At 51.3% G+C, this 20,965-nt stretch overlaps 6 protein-coding genes and 1 non-coding gene across 7 annotated transcripts; 2 read left to right on the top strand and 5 right to left on the bottom strand.

The window, feature by feature from the left end:
• Positions 1-576: 576 nt before the first annotated feature.
• On the bottom strand, positions 577-2,916 carry ACLA_098970 (uncharacterized protein; the record flags this gene model as incomplete). Its single annotated transcript, XM_001270379.1, has 2 exons — positions 577-1,755; positions 1,816-2,916. 2 exons carry the CDS (start codon positions 2,914-2,916, stop codon positions 577-579), a joined length of 2,280 nt encoding a protein of 759 aa, XP_001270380.1.
• Positions 2,917-4,928: 2,012 nt separating this feature from the next.
• On the top strand, positions 4,929-5,977 carry ACLA_098960 (formate/nitrite transporter family protein; the record flags this gene model as incomplete). Its single annotated transcript, XM_001270378.1, has 3 exons — positions 4,929-5,216; positions 5,264-5,384; positions 5,442-5,977. 3 exons carry the CDS (start codon positions 4,929-4,931, stop codon positions 5,975-5,977), a joined length of 945 nt encoding a protein of 314 aa, XP_001270379.1.
• Positions 5,978-6,265: 288 nt separating this feature from the next.
• Positions 6,266-6,349, bottom strand: ACLA_098950. Its single transcript has one exon. It is a non-coding gene; the product is annotated as a tRNA-Gln (tRNA).
• A 295-nt stretch (positions 6,350-6,644) lies between these two features.
• Positions 6,645-8,072, bottom strand: ACLA_098940 (putative endoglucanase; the record flags this gene model as incomplete). The annotated part of the gene is made up of 2 exons (XM_001270377.1): positions 6,645-7,133; positions 7,182-8,072. 2 exons carry the CDS (start codon positions 8,070-8,072, stop codon positions 6,645-6,647), a joined length of 1,380 nt encoding a protein of 459 aa, XP_001270378.1.
• A 1,112-nt stretch (positions 8,073-9,184) lies between these two features.
• ACLA_098930 (uncharacterized protein) lies at positions 9,185-10,284 on the bottom strand (the record flags this gene model as incomplete). The annotated part of the gene is made up of 3 exons (XM_001270376.1): positions 9,185-9,292; positions 9,344-9,733; positions 9,784-10,284. The coding sequence occupies 3 exons, from the start codon at positions 10,282-10,284 to the stop codon at positions 9,185-9,187; spliced, it is 999 nt and encodes a 332-aa protein (XP_001270377.1).
• A 496-nt stretch (positions 10,285-10,780) lies between these two features.
• On the bottom strand, positions 10,781-18,808 carry ACLA_098920 (putative polyketide synthase; the record flags this gene model as incomplete). Its single annotated transcript, XM_001270375.1, has 7 exons — positions 10,781-11,259; positions 11,330-11,936; positions 11,965-12,055; positions 12,121-14,580; positions 14,637-17,417; positions 17,488-17,775; positions 17,835-18,808. 7 exons carry the CDS (start codon positions 18,806-18,808, stop codon positions 10,781-10,783), a joined length of 7,680 nt encoding a protein of 2,559 aa, XP_001270376.1.
• A 408-nt stretch (positions 18,809-19,216) lies between these two features.
• On the top strand, positions 19,217-20,372 carry ACLA_098910 (zinc-binding alcohol dehydrogenase family protein; the record flags this gene model as incomplete). The annotated part of the gene is made up of 2 exons (XM_001270374.1): positions 19,217-19,761; positions 19,841-20,372. 2 exons carry the CDS (start codon positions 19,217-19,219, stop codon positions 20,370-20,372), a joined length of 1,077 nt encoding a protein of 358 aa, XP_001270375.1.
• Between the last annotated feature and the right edge of the window lie 593 nt (positions 20,373-20,965).

Here is a 20,965-nt window from a genome sequence, read left to right as displayed (position 1 = left end):
GATCCTGGGGCCTCAGATAAGGGTTATGTATTTACATTGTGCTTATGAGGAGCAGAAACGCACTGGCCATGGTGTATACAGACATGCGATTGTGATCTGATATTACTGCAACAAAGGAGGCATGCGGGGTTGCCAACTGGTCATGCTTGTCTAGTCGTCAGCCATTCAGCTTTGTGATGACATCCCAGCGATTTCTCATTCTTGATCTGACTTGCTGTCACCGATGATATCATTGCTATGCTGGTTGATTGCATAATTTCTTTTGGAAAAGAGCACATGCCAACTCATTGCTGCAGGACAGATTGTGGGGGAGGCGCCTGTTATTTGATGGCGAGATGCTGCAGGCGGCTGGCCTCATCGCATCTAGTTGGCGTGCCTCAGTAAAAGGATAAGGCCTTTGCACTGCAAATCTTGAGGATCCGACAACCCAAGAGATGGTGAACCACTCTACAAAACTATCAACAAGAACCAAATACAAGTCTCAGGAATCAGTTAATGGGCTAGCCTATCTCCTATGATATACGACAGAAGAGCGAAAAAACGAATGAATGGGGTCTGATTGACTCATTATCGAAATCAACAAGGAGTAGACGCACTAAATCCACTCAGGTATGTCTGCGCGGAAACAGTCGTGCTGAGTTTGCAGACCAGCATCGTGGTTGTGGATGTCGCTGGGAAGGCAAAGGAAGCCTGCAGCCACTGGCCCCTGATGGAGGAAATATTGATGACTCTGCTGGACGTGATCGAATTATTGACGCTGCATATCATGGTGGATTGAGTGTTTCCACCGCTGGTTAAATAGCTGTAGTTGACCGTGTATACCTTTCCTGGGGTTGTGGAGAAAGTTTGAGAGATGGATGGAGTGTTCAACCCGGCGGTGTTGGTGTAGATGTTTATCGCCAAAAGCGTCGTAATTCCCCGGACAAATGAGTACTTTCCGTTCCCACCAGGAGACCAAGCCCAGGGGGGCAATGAGGCCCCCATTTCTTCCGGCCTGCCGCCGTCAAAGTTCCCATTTTTGATCAAGTTGATGCCGCATGTGGGAGCGGGCAGCGTCGTGGTCGACGTGACAGTCACGACCGACGTGGTCGAGACGGACTGGGTGATGGTCACGTCGATGGTAGCTGTTTTCGTGGCGGTGCTGAGCACATCGACCGTCGTGGGAACGGTGGTCTCGACTGTCGTCGATGCCGTGACTGTGATAGTGACCGACGCGGTGGCTGTGACGGTCGCAACCTCAGTCCGGTCGACTACGGTGGTCGCGGTGGTCGTCGCGGTGATGGAGACCGTCTCGGTGCCTGTGACATCTGCAGTCTGAGTGACAGTCTCGCTGACGGTCAAGTCGGCAGTCTGGGTGATGGGTTGCGTAGTCGTGCGGTCGACGATGCTGGTAGCCGTCACATCTGTGGTTACGTCCTGGGTGGATGAGGCCGTCTCAACGGACGTCAGATCTAATGTTGTCGAGGAGGTCGCATCGGTAGTCACGTCGATAGTCACGGAATCGACCACTACCTCGGTGGAGAATTCAGTGACTGTGAGCGTGGTAGGCTCAGTCACGGTCGAAGTGACAGAAGTCGTGGCCAGGTCAGTGATGGTCTTAGTGATGGTCTCCGGCTCATCAATAGTCAGAGTAGTTGTGCCGTATGCGGTGGCAAGTTTGGTAGAAATGCTCGTTACATAGTCGGTGTGGGGGACTGTGACCGAGACGGTCTCTCCTCCTGTTCCCGGCACATGAGTCGTCAGGGTTTGGGTCACCTACGAGTGGTTAGTATCTTGCTTCCATATGAATATTCAAGGCTCTTAGGGTCCATATACCGTCGAGTGGGCCTGAGTCTCGGTAGCGAGGACAGTGGAAGTCGCCGCAGGAAGGTCTAATTCAGAGCATGCCCTCGACAAGATCCTTCCGGGGATATCACTGAGACCCGAAGGCGTGGGGAAGGGCTGTGCCGCAGCAGGGACAGGGCCAGATTGCTGCCCAAGATCACGCTTGAAGGGAGCAGCCAATGTCACGATCGCGGTGGTGGTTATTGTGGTGCCATCTGTGACCACAGTGATAATCGTGGATGTGACATGGTCAGTGACGGTGGTAAAGAGCGAGTTGGTGATGGGGTCCAGGTTGGTATGAACGTCAGTCACCACGTCGGTTTTCGTGTCGGTTACCGCCACATTCTCAGTAGCAGTCGAGTGCACCGTGTTGGTCTCGGTGGCAGTGACAGTGTCGGTAAAGGAGAGAGTGAGCGTGTTTGTGTGAAAGTTGGTGACAACGGCAGTTGCAAGATTAGTGAGCGTGTTGGTGACGATGTCGGCCTTAGTGACAGTGGCATAGTTGGTGACAAACACAGTGACATAGTTGGTGATGGAGTTGATCAAGGTCGCTGTCGTAGTCTCAAAGGTCCAGTCGGTGACTGTGGCAGCAGTCCAGCGAGTGACGATATCGGTATAAGAGTCCGTCTGGACCCTGGTGACGGGACTGGTGACGGTCTTATAGACGGGCTGAGTGAGGAACTCGGTGAAGACGTCCGTGATTGTCGCATCATAGGACTCGGTCACAGTTACTGGGACTGTATTGGTCTCGGTGGTTGTCGCATACAGCGTCGTGGTGATATCGGTGGGCTTTATCTGGGTCGCCGTGGTTTCGGCCGTAACCGTGATTACCGTGCCATCATCCTCGTCTTGAATCGTACTGGTGGCCGTGACCGTGGCTTCTGGCTGCACCAATGTCGTTGTCTGTGTGACCAGATGGGGAGGAATATGGAGTAGATCGCGACAGAACGGGATGGCGTGAGGCTCCCGACGCAACCGATTGCGAACATCGTCCTGCCAGCCACAAGTGTCACTGGGCCTCTTGTTGGTGTCAGTGTTGGGCAGGGCCGCCACGCTGGCAGCCAGTGGCAGTAAGTAAGCCCACCACTTCATGATCCGTCACTGGAGGGATTTAAACGAGTGTAGCAGTGAGGGCTTTGCGGGCTGATCATCGCCCGGTGTGAAGACCGGCGGACGACTCGATTATATCTTGTCCGTAGCGGCATTGTGGAATAGCTGGTGGGTGGACAACGCACTGAAATGTGAAAAATTAGCATTCAATAGTGTTGCTTTAGTGGCGTCGGTTCCTGTTGCCAACTTCTAGATATCGTGCCAGATTGTCCTGACAAGTGGTGATTATAGCCGACAAACTGCTGCTTCCATGTGGTTTTAGCGCAGCCGAACACTCCACACTTCGCTTCGGTGGCAAGAATAGTCGATAGTTAGACTGGACTAGCCTGGTTGACGGCCAGCGCATGACTTGGGATCGAGCCTAGATCCAGTCGCAATATTAATGGTCCCTAAGATCTTTGAGGGTTGACTCGCTGGCTTGAGCTCTTGATCGTCTTCGCCGAAATTCTCCTTCGGCGTCTCCGAAAATAGCCACAAGACATACACTAAGTCTACTGATTCATGATCGTTTGGTCGAACTAATCAAGTTAGAAACGCGTTTAGCTGGATCGGAGGATTGGAGGGGAACTTCATTAAATACCATTACATAGGAATGTTCTTCGTCCGCAAACTAAGTGCTCTGGGAATAGGGGACAATCAGCTCAGCATGTTGACATCGTGCAGATTGAGATGTGAGTTACTCTGGCTCAATCAACCATCATCTCCAGATGGAATATTGAGGACAGAGAGGTCTGCATCGGCCTTTCTAATGCAGGATGCCTATAAACAAAGACAATCGAGACTTGAGGGATCCTTCAGGTAGACATCTTCAGTCATTGATTAGCAGCTAGTATTGCAACAATGGCAATGCTGAACGGTCCAACTCGTCGCTGCAGGTTTCGCATCGATGATGCCATTTCCCATATCCATGACATGTTGAAGATTCATTTCGGGAAATAATAATCGTTCCGCGGCGGCGCGGCCATGACTGCTCCATCCCGAAACGTCTGACCAGGCGAACCCCAGAAGAATGGTGTTCGCCATATGTTGCATTCCCTTCGCTGTCGTAATTCTCGTTCTCGATCGCGGGAGCGCTTACTGCGTTGTCGATGTTGACGGTTTTGTTTCTTGCGTTGCTGCCTCGCTTCGGTGCTTTCGCCAGTGAAGAGGCTTATGAGCCAGTCCATTATGTTGACAGTATAAAGATGGTCAACATGTCTGGAGCGATGTTCTTTCGAGGAGCAAAGCGAGCATGGGAGATCAGCAGGGCATTAAATCTCCTTGCGAACCAACCCTTCTGAGACGCTCTGATGTCATATTGCAGTACACTAGTGCTGGACCAGCTATCATCCCTCTGCCAGGCATCAGAGCTGGATTTTCATGGCCAACATGGCCGTATGATTGGTCAGACCAAGACAGCCTGAGAGGCGGTGCTCTTGTCCTGCGTTAGAGCGCTGGCGGAGCAGGAAAGCGGACTTGGCATGTTCGATAGGGTTGCTCTTATTCTTAGCCAGTGTTCCACCGTCCATACTCCAGACTCCATTTGAATGTGGATCTGGAATGATCACACCTTAGTCTTACGCATCCTTCAGTGAATCGACCTCTCGAGTCATCACAGGAGGGTTATGTGCCCTTATCACTACTCCAGAGGTCTTCCTGCATTGATAGTGACCAAGCAGTGTATGTCCGCGGAGATCCTAGCCGGATTTACATGTCCTTATCTCTTGCTTGGCGAATTAAATGTCTACTCCCCTATCGCTCGCCAGAAAAATGAAGAACTACTTGACTGATGTGCAGTGGGGATCGCCAGCAGCACGGACAGGTGGAGGCGATTCTGTTTGTCGCTGCTTAAATCAACCATGGATACAGCAATTCCGGGTCCAACCCAAAAATCAGAGCCGCGAACCGCACGATAAGGATGGGATCGGGAGGCCATATTGGGATGGTTCGGAACCAGAAGAAGATATATCAGCCGATCCTGCTCTTTTTCTCTTGTCTGCAAAAACCCCCAAACCATGGCGACTCTTAGCATTGATGCGCACTGTCCCGCCAACGCGGCCGAGCTCGTTGCCCGAGCCGGAGTGGCCAAGGGTAATATGCGCCTTGACAGGGTGTTCTTCAGTTCCTTTTCGGCTGGATGCCTGCTCGCTTTTGCCTGCGGGACGGCATTGACCACCAACACATCATCTTGGTTCCAAGAGAATGCTCCCGGGTTGATTCGCATGATCTCTGCCCTGGTTTTCCCCTATGGTCTCTGCGTGATCATCTTAACGGGGGCGGATCTGTGCACGGGTTCTTTCATGGTATGCGCTCACCTAACAGCTTCCTCAGATCAATCTAATGAGGATAGTTCACTACGCTTGCCGCACTGCAGCGTCAGCTCCCTTGGTGGAAGATGCTACTCCACTGGTTCGTGACCTTCTGGGGTAACCTAGCCGGCTCTCTATTCGTTGTCGCAATTATCTTCGGCTGTTAGAACCACACCCCCTTTCCTGCTTGCTCTATCAATACCTAACCCCCTTGGATAGATGGCAATACCTTCGCCGCCGACCCTTACAAATCCCAGGTCATCGCCTTCGCCACCAAGAAACAAGTCACCCCGGACTTCCACCACATCTTCCTCCGCGGCGTCGGCTGCAACTGGCTGGTCTGCCTGGCCTGCTTCCTGGGCAGCCAGGGCCGCGATCTCGCCTCCAAGGTGGTGGGGATCTGGTTTCCGACCTTCGCCTTTGTGTCGCTGGGTTTCGACCACGTAGTCGCCAACATGACCTTTATCCCCATGGCGATCTGGCTGGGCGCGCCCAAAATCACCGTGGGGTTGTATATCTGGAAAGGGATCATTCCCACGCTGCTGGGGAATATCATCGGAGGAGGATTGTTTGTTGGTAGGCTCTTCTGGTCCATCGTTGAGGGGATGTGGCTGACATCAACAGCGACGTACTATTGGTACATGTATCTGCAAAATGGAGAGGCCGTTACCTTGACTGGAATGAGCAGGTCGGGGACGGTGACTCCTGCTTCGGAGGATGTGGAAGCCATGGCAGCTGATAAAAGGTGTAGCTAACCGCGGACATGTATCTATATCGATATCTCTGATTCTATACCACTGGTGATATTTAATTTCCCATACCCTGTGGGGTTTGAGTACTCAAACGAGTGAAGGATACTGCGTGAGGACGAAGGGCCTTGCCAAGGCGATATAGATGAACATCCCAGTCGCAAGTACTTGAATGCAACTATTAGTACCATCAATATGAGGCTATTTTCATCACTCTATGGAATACAATGTAGTCCAAGCTGATGGTTGTGATCAGAGGGGGAAAATTAAAAAAAAAAAAAAAGGCAAAAAAGAAGGTCCCATCGGGAATCGAACCCGAGTTGCCGGAAAACTAACACAAGTCAAAATCCGAAGTCATAACCACTAGACCATGGGACCAGAGGATACTAAAATTGCCCCAACTTGTGTTCTATAAATCAAATTAAGACTATTCCTAGCTGAATGTTCAACCTGTTCTTTGACTTGAAGTCCATCGACTTGTTTCCGAACTTGCTATACAATGTGACTTGGATTTAGTGAGCAAACCCTATTTTCGAATTGAACTTGAGAATTCGTGGTGTTGCTAGCGTCCTTGGGCAGGAACATATACTTCTGATCATCAACCAGGACAATAACATCACTCTCTATTTTACTACTACACGAATGAAAATCCTTCTTCCTCATAAGGACGATTTTACACACACTGAGAGTACCATGCGTTCTGGGCTTGGCAAGTATAAGGTGTCGCACATGCGGTCGGGCTAGACCAGCCTTGACCACCACACTGGCCCCATTGGGTCTGGGTGGCACCGCTGGCGGTGGTGGTCGTCGTTGGAGCCTGGATGGTTGTCGTCTTCGTGCTAGTAGGGAAGACAGTGGTAGGCTTGGTGATGGTCACAATCCTGGTGGTTGAGGAAGAGCTGGAGCCGCCAGGGTTGGAGAAGGTCGAGCCAATATCACCCCAGCGGATGTTGGAGAAGACGACGTGGGTGGTGGGGTTCTGCGCCTTGATCAGATCCGGGTTACCCTCAGTGCTGCTGCAGGGTCCGTTGCTGCCGCTGTCAAGCCAGTTCATGAATTGGCTGTTGTCGTTCCAGATGCTGAAGGCAAGGACCATGCCGCGGCCCAGCGCCTGGCCCATGGTGGTCAGCCCGCCAAAGCTGGCGCCGGAGGTGCACCATTCCTGGGTGATGGCATTGACGCCGGAGGATTACTGCGCATTGGCAATCACCTTGCCGTTCTGGATGTATTGGCGGCGGATCTCCTTGAGAGTGCCTGTCTGGGTGCCATCACTGGTGATGAACTGAGTGGTGACCGTGAAAGGCTTGAAGGTGTCGACGGTGCCGCCGGGGCCCCAGTAGTTCTGCTGACCCAGAGCATAAGGGTTGAAGCCGCAGCCGCCTTTGTCGCAGTCAGTGCTACTGCATGGATGGGGAGTGAATGAGTTGGCACGCGAGTTGCCCTCGAGGATATCCATCTCGTTGCAGCAGAAGCCGGAGCCGTTGGTGTTGAGCGTGCCGTTCTTCCAGGTCTGCACGGGGCACTGGGCGTCGCAGTAGCCCGACCCATACTCGGCACCGCCCTTGTTGTACTCATTGCGGCCGCCCGTGGCGCTCATCTCGGACAGATAGAGGGCGCCGTTCTCACCGCAGGGGAGTGTGGAGAGATCAACCTCGAAGGTGAGCTCCTGGCCCAGCAGCTTCATCATGACATAGTCGCCATCGGAGCCGAGGAGATACAGGCGAGGCGAGGCGTTGACATATTCACCGTCGCTCTTGATGTACTGATGCATGGTGAGGGTGTCACCCGAGGTCGCCACACCAGCGCTGGTGTAGTTGGCCGGCTCAATCACGCAGTTCCGAGCGCAGGTGGCCGCATCGGGACACAGGCTGCTGTCTACGCCAGACGACGTGGTGCAGGAATCATACCCGTTGGCAGTGTGAATCCAGTGGTAGTTCCAATCAATGACCACGGAGGTGTCCTGCTTCACGCAACCTCCAGCTGTGGTACACTTGTACGTGGTCAGCTTGGGGTTTCCGGCATCAGCTGCACCAGGATTCTGCGCATGAACAAGGGGAAGAAGGGCCAGCGCAGCGGCCACAAGACTCCGTCTGGACGCCATGTTGCTTTGAAGTTGAAGAGCCGATGGGTGTTTGTCTGATACCGGCCATCCTCGACATGGTATTTATATCCTTTTCGCTGATGGTGAACTGCACACCAAGACGGAGCAACTCTGCTCAGGCGAGTTTGCAAAAGCGCCATGCATGCGGGGATTAATCTGCAGACTGGACCAAGGGCAACCGGGAAATCCCTTCTGGACAATCGAATTCTTCAAACTAGGCGAGTTATGGACACACTGTGTCTCATGTTGATAGCCCTGGTGCTGTCGGCAATTTGATCAGCTCACGCAGTCAAGCCCTGGCGGGCCGCCAATCCGACTCTTGTCTGTTTTCGTTTCGGGTAATTCACGTAGTTAAATTGCTTCAATCTAATCCCCCGCATCTTCATCCCGACTTAATTTCTGCAGAATTGACTGGGGCACTCGGCGTTCCAATTGTGGCTCGGTAGTTGCTCCTTGGCCGGGCTCCCCGGCAAAATTTATATGAAGAACCGGCGCTCGGCTGCTTTGGCTGTTCCTTGTAATTGCCTGGCCAAGCTAAGGGGCTCGCATAAGAATCCGTGCAATTCTTCCAAGGAAGACAAGGCCCCCACATGCTGTTCTGGATACGGAGGGCAACTTCCGAATAGCTTCAAGCACGGATGAATGGGGAAACTTGGGGGTTTAATATATCAGAGGCCTTATTGCCGTAGGACCTGGTGGGTAGACTGGGGTAATCGATATTTTCCATTGCCAAGTATCTAGATATTTGCCGGAATGATGGTTAGAAGGAGATGCCATGAAGATGATGATTACCGCGCTTGCGGCGACCCTGTATATTAGCTAGAATTCTTCTGGCACTCCAAGTACTTGTTGATGAGAGTAATTTCCTAGCAGTTTGAAATTGGAAAGCAGTATCGGCCAGGAATGTCGCACACTGAATGGGCCCCTTATTCGAATAGCCGGTGTTCGCTTCAGAGATGATTGGCAGGCGTACAAAGCACGTCCTTGATATACAGGGGTACGATGCTGTTTAACAGCCAGCCATATCTCAAATTTGTACGCACTAAGCGCCGTTCACTATGCTAATGTACCTACACACCACTGTCATTGTCTCGAAGTAAACGCAAAGGTTCTCACGAGGGATAGTACGACTCAAGTGGCTTTGCACTACCGTAGCTGGTCACCGAATTACCAGCCTTCTCCAGCCTCTCCTTCTCCTTCTTTCGCATATCCTCCTGTATCTGCTTATCGTAAGTCTTTATCCGGCAGTCAGAACGAGGAGAAGGCCTTACCTGTACCCGAGCGGGTGTAAGCATCTCTCTCTCTCTAGTGATCTTCCATTCGGGCAATCCCTCCAGTCGACCGAGATCCTTTAGAGTCCTCTGTTCTACAAGGCTGTACTTGCCGTCCGGACGATTGTAGTTGAAGGGTTCCTTGAGCGAGACGGGGGGATTGGTGATGATACGGACTTCACGCAGCAGATTTCGCGACGCCGAATGGAGCATGAAAGGGTGGAGGAGATAGACGTCTCCTGCTTGACCGGTCGCTTCATGGAACGACTCCTCTCTGGTCAAGTGCGGATTGCGCGCCCATTCCCGCCAGTACTTTCCCGCTTCCGGGCCCTCAGGCTTCGGTCCTGAACGACTGTGTAGGAAAGGCCAGGTTCCTTCAGGATGATCGTACTATTCCTGTTCAGCAGTCAACCCCTTGATGAAGCAGCGAGAAAGCTTACCAGATGCTTAGCCACAAGCCCAATCCCGTCGGTGCAAATCACGGTGCCGCCGCCTCTGGGTTTGATATCGCTGAATAACGGGATCACCAGCAGTGCTTGCTCCCCGCTGTCCAGGAAATGGGTGAACCAATCCCCGTCATTATGCCAGTTATCCAACGTGCGAAAGTCCAGCGGATCATCTGGCTTGAATTCGGGCTTGCCCATGTTGATGATCCACGAGTCGCGCCACTCCTTGCACCAGTCCGTCACCCGGTCTTCGCCGCCGACAAGCTCGCAGATCGCATCCCACGCCTTGGGCGCAAAATCGTTGACTTTGACCACGGTGTGGCCGGGCATGTTGACTCGTTCGCTGGTCCAGGTGGATTTATCCGTGGACGAGATGCCGAGCCGGGCCCAGATGGAGGCTGTCCAGTTGTCGGCATCTTCGCGGGAGAAACACTGCGGGATCTTGATGAAGCCGTGTTCCAGCCAGTGCTGTTTTTGTTCTTCGGTAAGAGGCATCTTGACGTGGGTTTGCGCAAGGATGATGAGCGTTCTTTACTCGACAGGGGGGCTGCTTGACTGTCCACGTTGCGTCTTTAAGATCAAGCCCTCGGGGCTACCCCGCTTGAAGCCATCGTGGTTGACCAGTCGGATCGAGCTGGATGTTTCCACGGTGGATTGCCCGACATTTAACCGTCGGGATTCGTGTTTTTGGTCTCTACCGAGGACGGAGTATTGACATGTTGCTTCTATACGAAGTTCTACACGAACTTCTTTGTTCACGAGTTCCATTTTGTTGTCATCATATTTTTGGTTACCGAGTCTATAGTATTCTTCTATGTAGAGAAGAGTCTAGGAATACAGACCGCAGCAATTCTGATGGCGTTGGTGGCTCTCGGTTTGTCCAGTTTGGGATGTCCCGTATCATATCAAGCTCACTGGATGATATGAAGAGTTGCATGGAAAGTCGAATGTTCAGCATCTCATCGTGTCCGATCAGCAGGATGGGATGATCTTAGACAACAGTGCTTTTACTGATGATGACTGGCGCCATGTGGCCAGAGCTTTGGTGCTCCTGATTTTCATCGGCGATCTCCATACTGTTGACCTCATTGACTTCCTTAGACCCCTCGACACCGTTGACACCGTTGGCACCAGGGCTATTGAGTTTCAACCGTAATTTCTCCTTGGTATCCCCTTCGCAGACGTTGACTGGAGTATTCCCGTTGCTGCTCTTCTGCTGCGAATCGGAATCCAGGCGACTCATTAACTCTTGGGGAAGTTTCTGCACGACGACCTCCACCAGATCGCTGATGGAGGCACCACCGAGAATCTTCATCACGGGCACATCCACAGCAAGTTCCTTCAAAAACCAGGATCGCATCTCCACAGCCACCAGACTATCGACACCCATATCGACGAGAGGGGTCGTGTCGTACAGGCTATCGGTGTCTGAGAGAAATTTCAATGCTTGTAACTTCAATTTGAAGGCATCTGAGGCGGAGTGTCAACGGGACTTTTCATCTAGAGGGGGAGGGGTAATGCTTGTGGCAGTCTCACTTACTTGAAAGCACCTTGAACGCATCGTCCATGGTCTTAGCTGCCTCTAATAGCTGCCTGACCGGAATAGCGTTGCCCTTGTCCCCATCTTGCGTAGTGCCATGTCCTATTTCCCTGATAAGTAATGTTAACCTTGTATTCGTTTTCCAATATGCATCTCTGGATTGGTCAACTGTGATTGGGGCGAGACCAGTGATGATCTCTGGATTAAGGCCCGAGGCAGGGCGCCCAGACAGTATTGCTTCGGCAAACAATTGATGCAGATCATTCTCACTCATAGCAATGGTGCCGGATCTGGTGGTTAACCGCTCTTGGTGCTCCTTTGTCAGGCGACCATGGCTCTCACGCTCAATAAATCCCAGACCCACCAACCGAGTGATATCGATTGAGGAACCTGCCAAACCTTGCTTGCGTCGGCGATTGACAAGCGCCTTGATGAAGCAGTTCCCAGCAGTGTAGGCTGATTGCCCGGGATTGCCAACGGTTGCCGCAATGGAACTGAATCCAATAAACCAGTCGAGAGGCCTGGCAGGATCCGAGAAAAGCTTGTCGAGATTGATGGTACCCTGGATCTTCGGACGTAGGACCGCTTGAAAATCATCGAAGCTCATCTTCATGAAAGAGCTGTCACGCAAATACCATGGCACCGTTCGCAACGCCTGCAATCTGAGGCATGGACTCATTTATCTCATGATACATCTGCTTGACGGATTCAAAGTCGGTGATATCCCTGTTGCATTTATTAGCAAGCAGAGCCCCATTGCAGTTCCTTCACTATCACTGAGCGGGACCTACCCTGAAAAATATTGCACAGTTGCACCCCTCGACTTGTGCCATTGCTCCCAGCTTTCATCCACCTCGGGTGCACGACTGCTTAGAACAATGCTTCGCGCGTTATGGGCAATCATGAAGTCGGCCAGGGACCGTCCTGTGTCTCCAGCAAGACCAGCAAGCCAATAGGTGCGATTGGGCTGGAACAGATCTTGACGTTGGCTGACGGGCTCGAAGGAGACCGGAACATATCGGTCTTCTCGCCAGTAAACAAGCGACCTAAAGTTTGGCACCATGGATGGTGCGACCACCCGTTTCAGTGACAGAATCTCAAGTGGTGCACCTTCCGGAGTTGCCTGTACGGATGACAATGAACTAGCAAAGGAAGCAACGCGATGGAGCAGGTTTGTGATGGACTCAGGGGCTTCGTTTGGAAGAATAGATGCTTCTGATGCAGTTAGGCTAGACATCCGGATCTTGTTGCAAACGGGTGACAGTGAGGCAGCAATCTTTGATCCTAGGCCTTGATATTTGGACTCGACTCCAGAAGCATCGATGAACAGGGTAACGTCCGCTGGTAAAAGAGCCTGTATGGCTCTTTCGGTGCTGCGGGGATGAAGATATACCCAACTTCGACCACTCACATCGGGACTCGAAGTGATGAAAAGAATTTTCCGGCCTAGTTTGCTCAATTCATGAGAAAGCAGTGACGCCGCAACCGGGTCCGGTTCGTATGCCACCAAAGTACCTGTGGGTGGTAACATCTGCAAAACCCATTGGACTGTGAGATCAGCAATGACGAAAGACATAAACTGTCCATCAACCTCGACCTCATCGATAGGTATTGTCCAAGACTGCGCGACTTTCACAATGGATCCGTTACAGTTCGTGAAACAAAGCGTTTTGTTCCCTGTCTCCACATCTTCTCCAAGACTGATGAATGCATATCCCACGGGTGTCTTGATTGCCGACAAGAAGGAGCAGGACACCCTGATCGTAAGCAGACCATCTATTTGTGGCACGATGACATGATGCTCCCTGAGCATATACGAGTTGTCGACCCAATCCAGAACCAGAGGAGTCGTTTCTATATCCACGTCGTGGATAATTGTTCTCTTGGACGAGTTGTAGCGATTGTTTTGGTCATCATGGGGACGGACCCTGGGAATATAAAGTTGGCCCCCATCGAGGACTAATTCCGGCTCAAACTCCCATAGTATCTGATCCAACTCGCCATGTCTGGTCAATTCCGCCTGAAGTCTGAGCTGTAACATCAGCTCGGCAACGCATGAGCAGTCACTCATCTTTATTTGGTCGATATCCAAAGTCTGCAACAATGTGCCAGGCACCTCATAGAAGAGCGTTCGAAACAAACCGAGGGTTGTCCCAGCATGATGATTGTCCGATCGACGTCCCCGAAGCAGCCAGAGCACGCTAGCTGCAGAGCCTATCACGCTTTTGAAATTTTCAAAGACAGACTCCTCCATATCCTTGAAAAATCCTGTATCACATTCAGTGAGACTGAGAACGTGGAAGCTCGCAGGTAGTTGTGACAGATTGCCTAGATGATCCAATTTGACGACATCTGCAAAATGTGGCCTCAACGTGAGACATAACTGGTCCCTGAAAGGCGACACCAGGGGGTCTCTGCCGCCAAGAACCAGTAGCGAAGGGCCTTCTCTACTTGCCTTGGAGCTGAGTGGTCTGGTCAGCCGAGTAACCTGATCATTTTGTGCCCGAGCAACAATGATGGATCCGGGAACGCCGACGGGATCCCGCATGGGCGAGTTGGTCTCAATGCCACAGAAGCCAGTTTCTCGGAGAATGCTGTCCCACTCCTCGAGAGTGATACTGGGACCCCAGTGACGACCATCATTCTCGCCCACCCACCAACCTGGAAGGCCACCCATGACAAGACCATGGCGCATCACATCATTGCGAATAATCTCAACCATGACAAGGTAGCCTCCAGGCCGCAAAAGTTGTCTCACATGCTGAAGAGCCGCTCTTAGGGACATGGTCACGTGCAAGACATTCGAAGCAATGATAACGTCGAAACCTTGCGGGGAGAAATCCTGTTGAATGGGGTCCTTTGTAATGTCCAAAGTTTTGAACACCATCTTGTTGATATATTGATGAAAGCGTTTGGCAGCATGGCCAAAAAAGGCACTAGATATATCGGTATAGGTGTAGGACGAAAAAGCGTATGCAATCCTCTCCAGGATAGCTTTGGTGGCACCGCCTGTTCCAGCACCCACTTCGAGAAATTTCATCCGAGGAAATTTCAAGCAAAGCTGTTCAATAACCCCAGCAATCAAGGAGTTGAGCAGCTCAAATCCAATGGCGTCAGTATAGTACTGTTCAAGGTAGTTATCCTTTGTCATGTACTGTAGAATGCTAGTCTCTCCCACGAGCACCGAGGGTAGAAGGAGGTTTTCACCAACAGCTTTCGTCAAGTTGAAATCGGCATCTGTTCTCGGATAGCTAAAAACTGGGTTAACCACCGACAATTTGCGTCTCAAGGGGCTCGTGTATCATACCCGTCCATCATTCTAAGCACTTCCTCGCGGGTATCATGCACCCAGGATTGCGGAGCAAACGGATGCTTCCCATCTTTCACAATCTGAAAAAGTCTCTCAGCGTTCTTCAGCAGTGCCTGCCGATACCAAGGGAGGCTTTCGCGCGTTTCCGGATCTACCGAAAGATGAAAAGTTTTGAGATAGTAGAATGCGGCTCGCTCGGCATCAAGAGCTTTCTGGCTTTCCTGAGGTGTTGCTTGTCTATCCCCAAATATGATGTCCGCGTCCGGATTATAAACACACAAGAAAGACTCCTGGAAGAGACACCGATCGTTCTCAATAGTCGCTCCTGCGAACGGTGAGAAGGTGAGACCTTCCACCTCAATTATCTTCTCTTTGTAGTCTTCCGAAAACACCTCAACATCACCAGTGACGTACACATCACGAGGATCCGTTATAGTGCAGTCAATCTCGACATTTTCTGTCATGTTTTTGCCGCAAAGGGCTGGGATTATCGAAACCCGGCGACAGAAGGTGGGTGCTACTATAGACCAGAGACGACCATCTCCAGGGGCGCTATGTGCCGCGTTAAGGCCTTGCAAAGCACTGTCAAGCATACCCGGATGGAATAAGAGATGTGTCTCGGAATCATCAAATCCCTCGCAGCGGATTGTTCCAGTTGCAAACCCTGACTTGCGATACACCCTTTCGAGGGCGCGGAAAGGGCCGTCATACCCGAAACCAAAGTCTTCTCTGAGGATCTTATAGAAGCTGTCGACGTCTACTGCCGTCAGTTTCCCAAGCGGAGGTTGCCGTGGCGAGAATTGAAATTTTGAACCCCCTCCTAAAAGCACACGCACATGACCGCAGCAGTTCAGTGCCAGATTATTTGAATCTTTGCTTATTGTTGAATAGGCAGCGAAGTCAGCTGTTATTTCCTCGGGTTCTGTGTCAAGGGTAGACACCTTCGTCATGGATACGAGAAGCTCTGTCCCGGTGGAGTCGTGGATTGCTATAGCTTTGCGGATTTCTAAGTCAAAGAGATCAATTGCCTGCACCGGTTTGCCCTGAGCTAGCTGCATTGCCGCTTCCATGGCAAGACATATGTAGGCTGTTGCAGGGAAGACAACCTGACCCTGAAGTGAATGCCCTGAGAGCCATCTCAGTTCATTCATGTTCAACAAGTTTCGCCATCTCCATTCTTCCGTTGCTCCATCTGCCGTTTGGATACCAAGCAGATCGTGAAAGGGTACAGGGTGGCTGTGGAAAGTCTTCACAAGCCTTGACTCAGCAGAATAACATCTATCGTGCGTCCATGGGTAGGTCGGGAGGCCTCGAATCATCGTAGATCGAGTACCAGGATGACATGTCTGCTGGAAGGCCCCAAGTTGAACGGCGGCAGAGCCATAATGAGCCCAAATGAATCCGAGGGCATCAGAAAATGACATCATACAGTTCTTCCCACGATTTAGCGTGCCTTTATATGGGATGTCTCGGTTGACCGCGGCAAGAATCGAGTCTTTCGCAGGGCCTTGCAACGCAGGGTGCGGGCCGATCTCTAAAGCACAGTTGATGGGTCCGGCGACAGACGTGACGCAGGTTTGGATGGCCGGGGAAAATAGGACGGGCTGAATCATGTTATCGATCCAATATTGCCCATCGAGCTTTTCTGAGCTGTCCACAGCCTTTCCATCTCGGACACTGCTGAACCACTGTGGAGCATCTGATTTGGGGAGCAGAACTTGGATGTTGCATTCTTCTAGCGCGGTTAAATAGGATGTAGCGCATGTTACCATGTGGGGCGAATGGTATGCAGTGTCGACCTTCAGAACTCTTGCAAACTTCTCTTCCTCTTCGAAGACGCTCTGGGCCGCGGATATGGCGGTGATATCACCCGACAGAGTCACGCTAGTTGGAGAGTTATGAGCGGCCACGCAGAGTCTGCCAACAAAATCGTCAAGCTGGCAAAGCTCGCTGGCATCCTCAAATGAAGTCCCAGCAGCCAGCATGGCCCCTTTTTCTCCAGAAGGACCTGCGGCCAATTTGGCATAAAATCCCCTGTAGTACGCAACACAAATGGCATCTCGTGCACTAAGAAATCCTGCAGCATAGGCTGCAGCAATCTCTCCCGACGAGTGACCGACAACTGCTTGAAGCTTTACTCTCGCAGCTCGAAGGAGGTCAACAAGAACGATTTGTACAGCTGTGCACAGAGGTTGGGAAAAGGTAGCTTCCTCGACCGGTGTCGTGCTATCGGTAAGCAGTTCGATCAGATCCCAGGCCGGTCGGTGGTAGGAAGGTAAGGTTGCCAGCGATACATTCAATTCCTCGAGAATTCCTCGCACCATCGGAATTGATGATATAAGCTGTGCTCCCATACCCTTCCACTGAGCACCCTGGCCGGTGAAAACACCCAACAGCGAAGCCGTTCCGGGGGCAGCTGAAATGAAAGGCGAAAGGGATTCATTTTCTGACTTTTCCTCAAGTAGAGTGCCGATTATCCGCCGGAGGTCATTCACGGAAGCAGCAGACAAGGCGAGCCTCCTGTTTAGAGGGGAGCGTCTGGTGCTGAGACTGTACGCTAGATCAGACATATCGACGACTGCATGGCGATCCAGAAATTCAAGTGTCGACTGCAATAGCCTCAGAAGCGAGCTATCAGATGCCGCGGAGAATACAACCGGAATACAGCATGTTTTTAGCTGGCTCGACCCTACTGTAGATGATGAATCGCTGAGCTTTGGTGTATATGTTTCGAGAATGCAGTGAGCATTGGTACCTCCGAACCCAAAGCTGTTGACACTGTGTTCCGCATAAGGTCAGGTTATCTATCGATAGCAACAACTAAGCAATCAAACTCTCCTTGACTCACCTGGCTCTTCGCGGTACGCCTTCTGGCAGTTCAAGCCAAGGCTGGCTGGCCGTGGGAATGCGAAGGTGTTTTGTGAAGGGTTCAAGGTCAGGATTCAAGCGATTGAATAACAGATTCGGGGGAACTGTTGCGTTCTGAAGCGCCAGGCAAGCCTTTAAAAGTCCCGCTAGTCCTGCCGTGCCCTCGGTGTGACCCACGACAGTCTTGATGGAACCGACGAGGAGCTCTCCCTCAGAATCAGAGTTTGGGAAGAATGCTTTCATAAGGGCCTCGGCCTCTTGAGGATCACTAGAACATGGTAAGTTATTTTTGATCAAAGGAAGTACAGCAGAGCATCATTGACCCACCCAGCTTTGGTTCCTGTGCCATGAGCTTCAAAATACTGACATCGATCAGCCACACTGGTCGGATCTAATCCGGCCCTAGCATACGTGTTCTGAATCAGGGATGCTTGAGCTGCAGCACTTGGCATGGTCAATCTTTTGGTCCGGCCATCGTGGTTCACGCCAACTTCTCTGATCACACACTCAATATTATCACCATCTTCAATGGCTGCACTCAGAGTCTTCAAGACAATGCATGCAACACCCTCGCCTCGTGCGTATCCGTCGGCATCAATGTCCCACATGCGGCATCTGGATGTCGGTGATAACATACTAAGCTTGCTCAAGGTAATGAATGTCGAGGCAGACAAACAAAGATTTGTTCCACAAGCAATAGCAACACGGCTGGTGCCATTCCGGAGAGTCTGCACTGCTTCGCTCACGGCGACCATACTGGAAGAGCAAGCAGTATCGATCGTCATTGAAGGCCCATGCCAGTTAAAGAAGTAAGACAGTCGACTAGAGGCATTGCTAGCAGCAGTGCCGGAGGCAGCAAATGTGGGAATCGAGTTCACGTCCTGGCCGTTGAGCGCAAAGTAGTCCTGGGACATCAAGCCGACAAAAACCCCGGCGTCTGACCCAGAAAGATCACTCAGCGTGTGACCCGAGGTTTCGATAGCCTCATATGTGACTTCCAGAAGAAGTCTTTGCTGTGGATCAATAGCCTCTGCCTCGCCCGGGGGAATAGAGAAAAATCTGGCATCGAATTCACGGACGTCTTCCGACAAAAGATATGCTTGACGAACATTGGTCGTTCCATGGTGACTGCCAACTTTGTGGTAGAAGCGATCGGTATTAAAGCGTGATGGTGGTATGTCTTGGGCAACATCGCTTGGCTTTTCCAGGAGCTCCCACAGCTTGGATGGTGAATTTACACCTCCGGGAAAACGGCATGCCATGCCAATAATGGCGATGGGTTCGTTTCTGATGGAAGACATCACGGCGTTGAGACGCTTCGGTATGTACAAATTGGACAGAAAATATTGAGAATACTGTTCGGGGTCTACCTCAAAACCCCTCTATTCGAAATCAAGTGTATATATGTCAAGTAGACCTAAGTTGCCTCCAATGTTCTGACACGCGAAGAGCTGGCCAAACGCCGCCGGACAAGGTGCGCCCACCTTCGGGTGGATTGTATAAGCCGGCGACATATTGCCATTGTGTAGACACATCCGTTGGGTAAATAATGCTCTATACACTCATGCAGTACTGCTATTTACTAAGTGGGGTTTGCCTGCTCCGGAATAGAGAGTCTGTCCCCTGAGACATTCCCATCACCGCATCTCAGCTATTCCATCTACGCTACACTCTTGGTATCTCTTCTTATTGTTCTCCCTCTTCTCACTATGACAGAGCTGCCCTCTAAGCAGAGAGCTATTGTCGCTCTCGATGATGGTAGTCTAGATCTTCGCAACGATGTGGAAGTTCCTGTTTTGGAGGAAGATATGATTCTGATCAAGAATGCCTTCGTCGCTTTGAATCCGATTGATTCCAAAATGGTTGGCAAACTGGCAAGCCCTGGCGCCATTGCTGGCATGGACTTTGCCGGGGAAGTTGTCTCTATCGGCTCAAAGGTTCAGACTGCCGCACCGATCAAGCTCGGGGATCGGGTTTGTGGAACCGTGCCAGGAATGCACTCACTGACCCCTACAGTTGGAGCCTTTGCAGAGTTTGTCGGCGCGACGGATCTTACTACGATCAAAATACCGGAGGGTATGTCCTTTGAACAAGCTGCAACGTTGGGAAGTGGAATCGGGACTGTTGGGCTCGCATTGTTCAGATCATTGGACGTTCCTGGTTCGCCGAAGTCCCCGTCCAGCAAGCCTGTAGAGGTTCTTGTATACGGCGGCAGCACTGCAACCGGCACCCTGGCGATACAGTTACTGAAATTGTATGTTACTACCACCCGAGGCTTCCACTGATGCGGGGAGAGGAAGATGTATGTTGAGATGCTTTACTTACCGTTCCAGGTCGGGGTTGAGCCCAATAGCTACCTGCTCACCAAGCAATTTTGAACTGGTCAAATCGTACGGAGCCACAGCAGTATTCGATTATCACCAGGAAACTTGCGCAGACGACATACGAAAATTCACCCGAAACTCACTCAAGTTTGTCCTCGATTGCATCTCAGAGCCCGAAACTATGCAATTTTGTTACAAATGTCTCGGCAGGTCTGGAGGCAAGTACACGGCTTTGGAACCCTTCCCAGAATTCCTCCATACCCGACCAAAGACAGTTGTGCCGGACTGGGTCCTTGGCCCGACACTCCTTGGGAAAAAGTTGAGCTGGCCGGAGCCATTTGGTAGACCTGGTGGAGATCAAGAATCCCGCAAGTTTGGGTTTGAGTGGTTTGGACTTGTGCAGGAACTATTGAATGAGGGCAAATTGAAGACACATCCGCACAGGGTCGTCGGTGACAGCCTTGCTGGAGCTCTAGATGGGCTTGAGCTTCTCCGTAACAAAAAGGTTTCTGGGCAGAAACTCGTCTGCCGTGTTGTTTAATGTGAGAATGACCTGTCTCATCAATCCCATGGCAATTCTCCCATCACGTTCTCATTTCAGCTAAGTCAGTATAGCTCTTCGGCGGGACTACACTGGGATAGATAGGGGTCAACTTCTTTACTCTTGATAGCTTTGGGCACTACATCCAAACAGAGCATGCTAAAGATCTGACCGCTAGGCATGAGCAAGTTGTAGTTCCGTAACTCATCAGTTGCCCGACGGGGATAAACCACACATAATCCAAGATAGCCGTGGATGCGCGCGTGTTCTGACTGGGGTGATGGCTCAAGCTACGATGTCCTGTTGATTGGAGCCGGGCACAATCAATAGAATACCCTTGATTCCTGCAGGATGTGGATGGATAGTCGCCGGTCTGAAATCCATGACAAGCCAAACGCCGTGTATGCTACTGATACGCTGGCAACACATCTGCATGATAAAATGTAGAGCTGGGCACTACCTATATCTATTCATCGAATTATTAGGATCTCTATCGTTGCTTTTCAATTCACGACGATTTTCCCTCGCTCAAATTCTTCCCGAGAAGATCTATTGCCTTCCCAGGATTCCATAATGATAACATTTCTCGAGCT

Source organism: Aspergillus clavatus, genomic scaffold (assembly GCF_000002715.2).
Source record: "Aspergillus clavatus NRRL 1 1099423829804 genomic scaffold, whole genome shotgun sequence".
Taxonomy (NCBI): domain Eukaryota; kingdom Fungi; phylum Ascomycota; class Eurotiomycetes; order Eurotiales; family Aspergillaceae; genus Aspergillus; species Aspergillus clavatus.
This window is presented reverse-complemented; position numbering and strand designations above follow the sequence as displayed.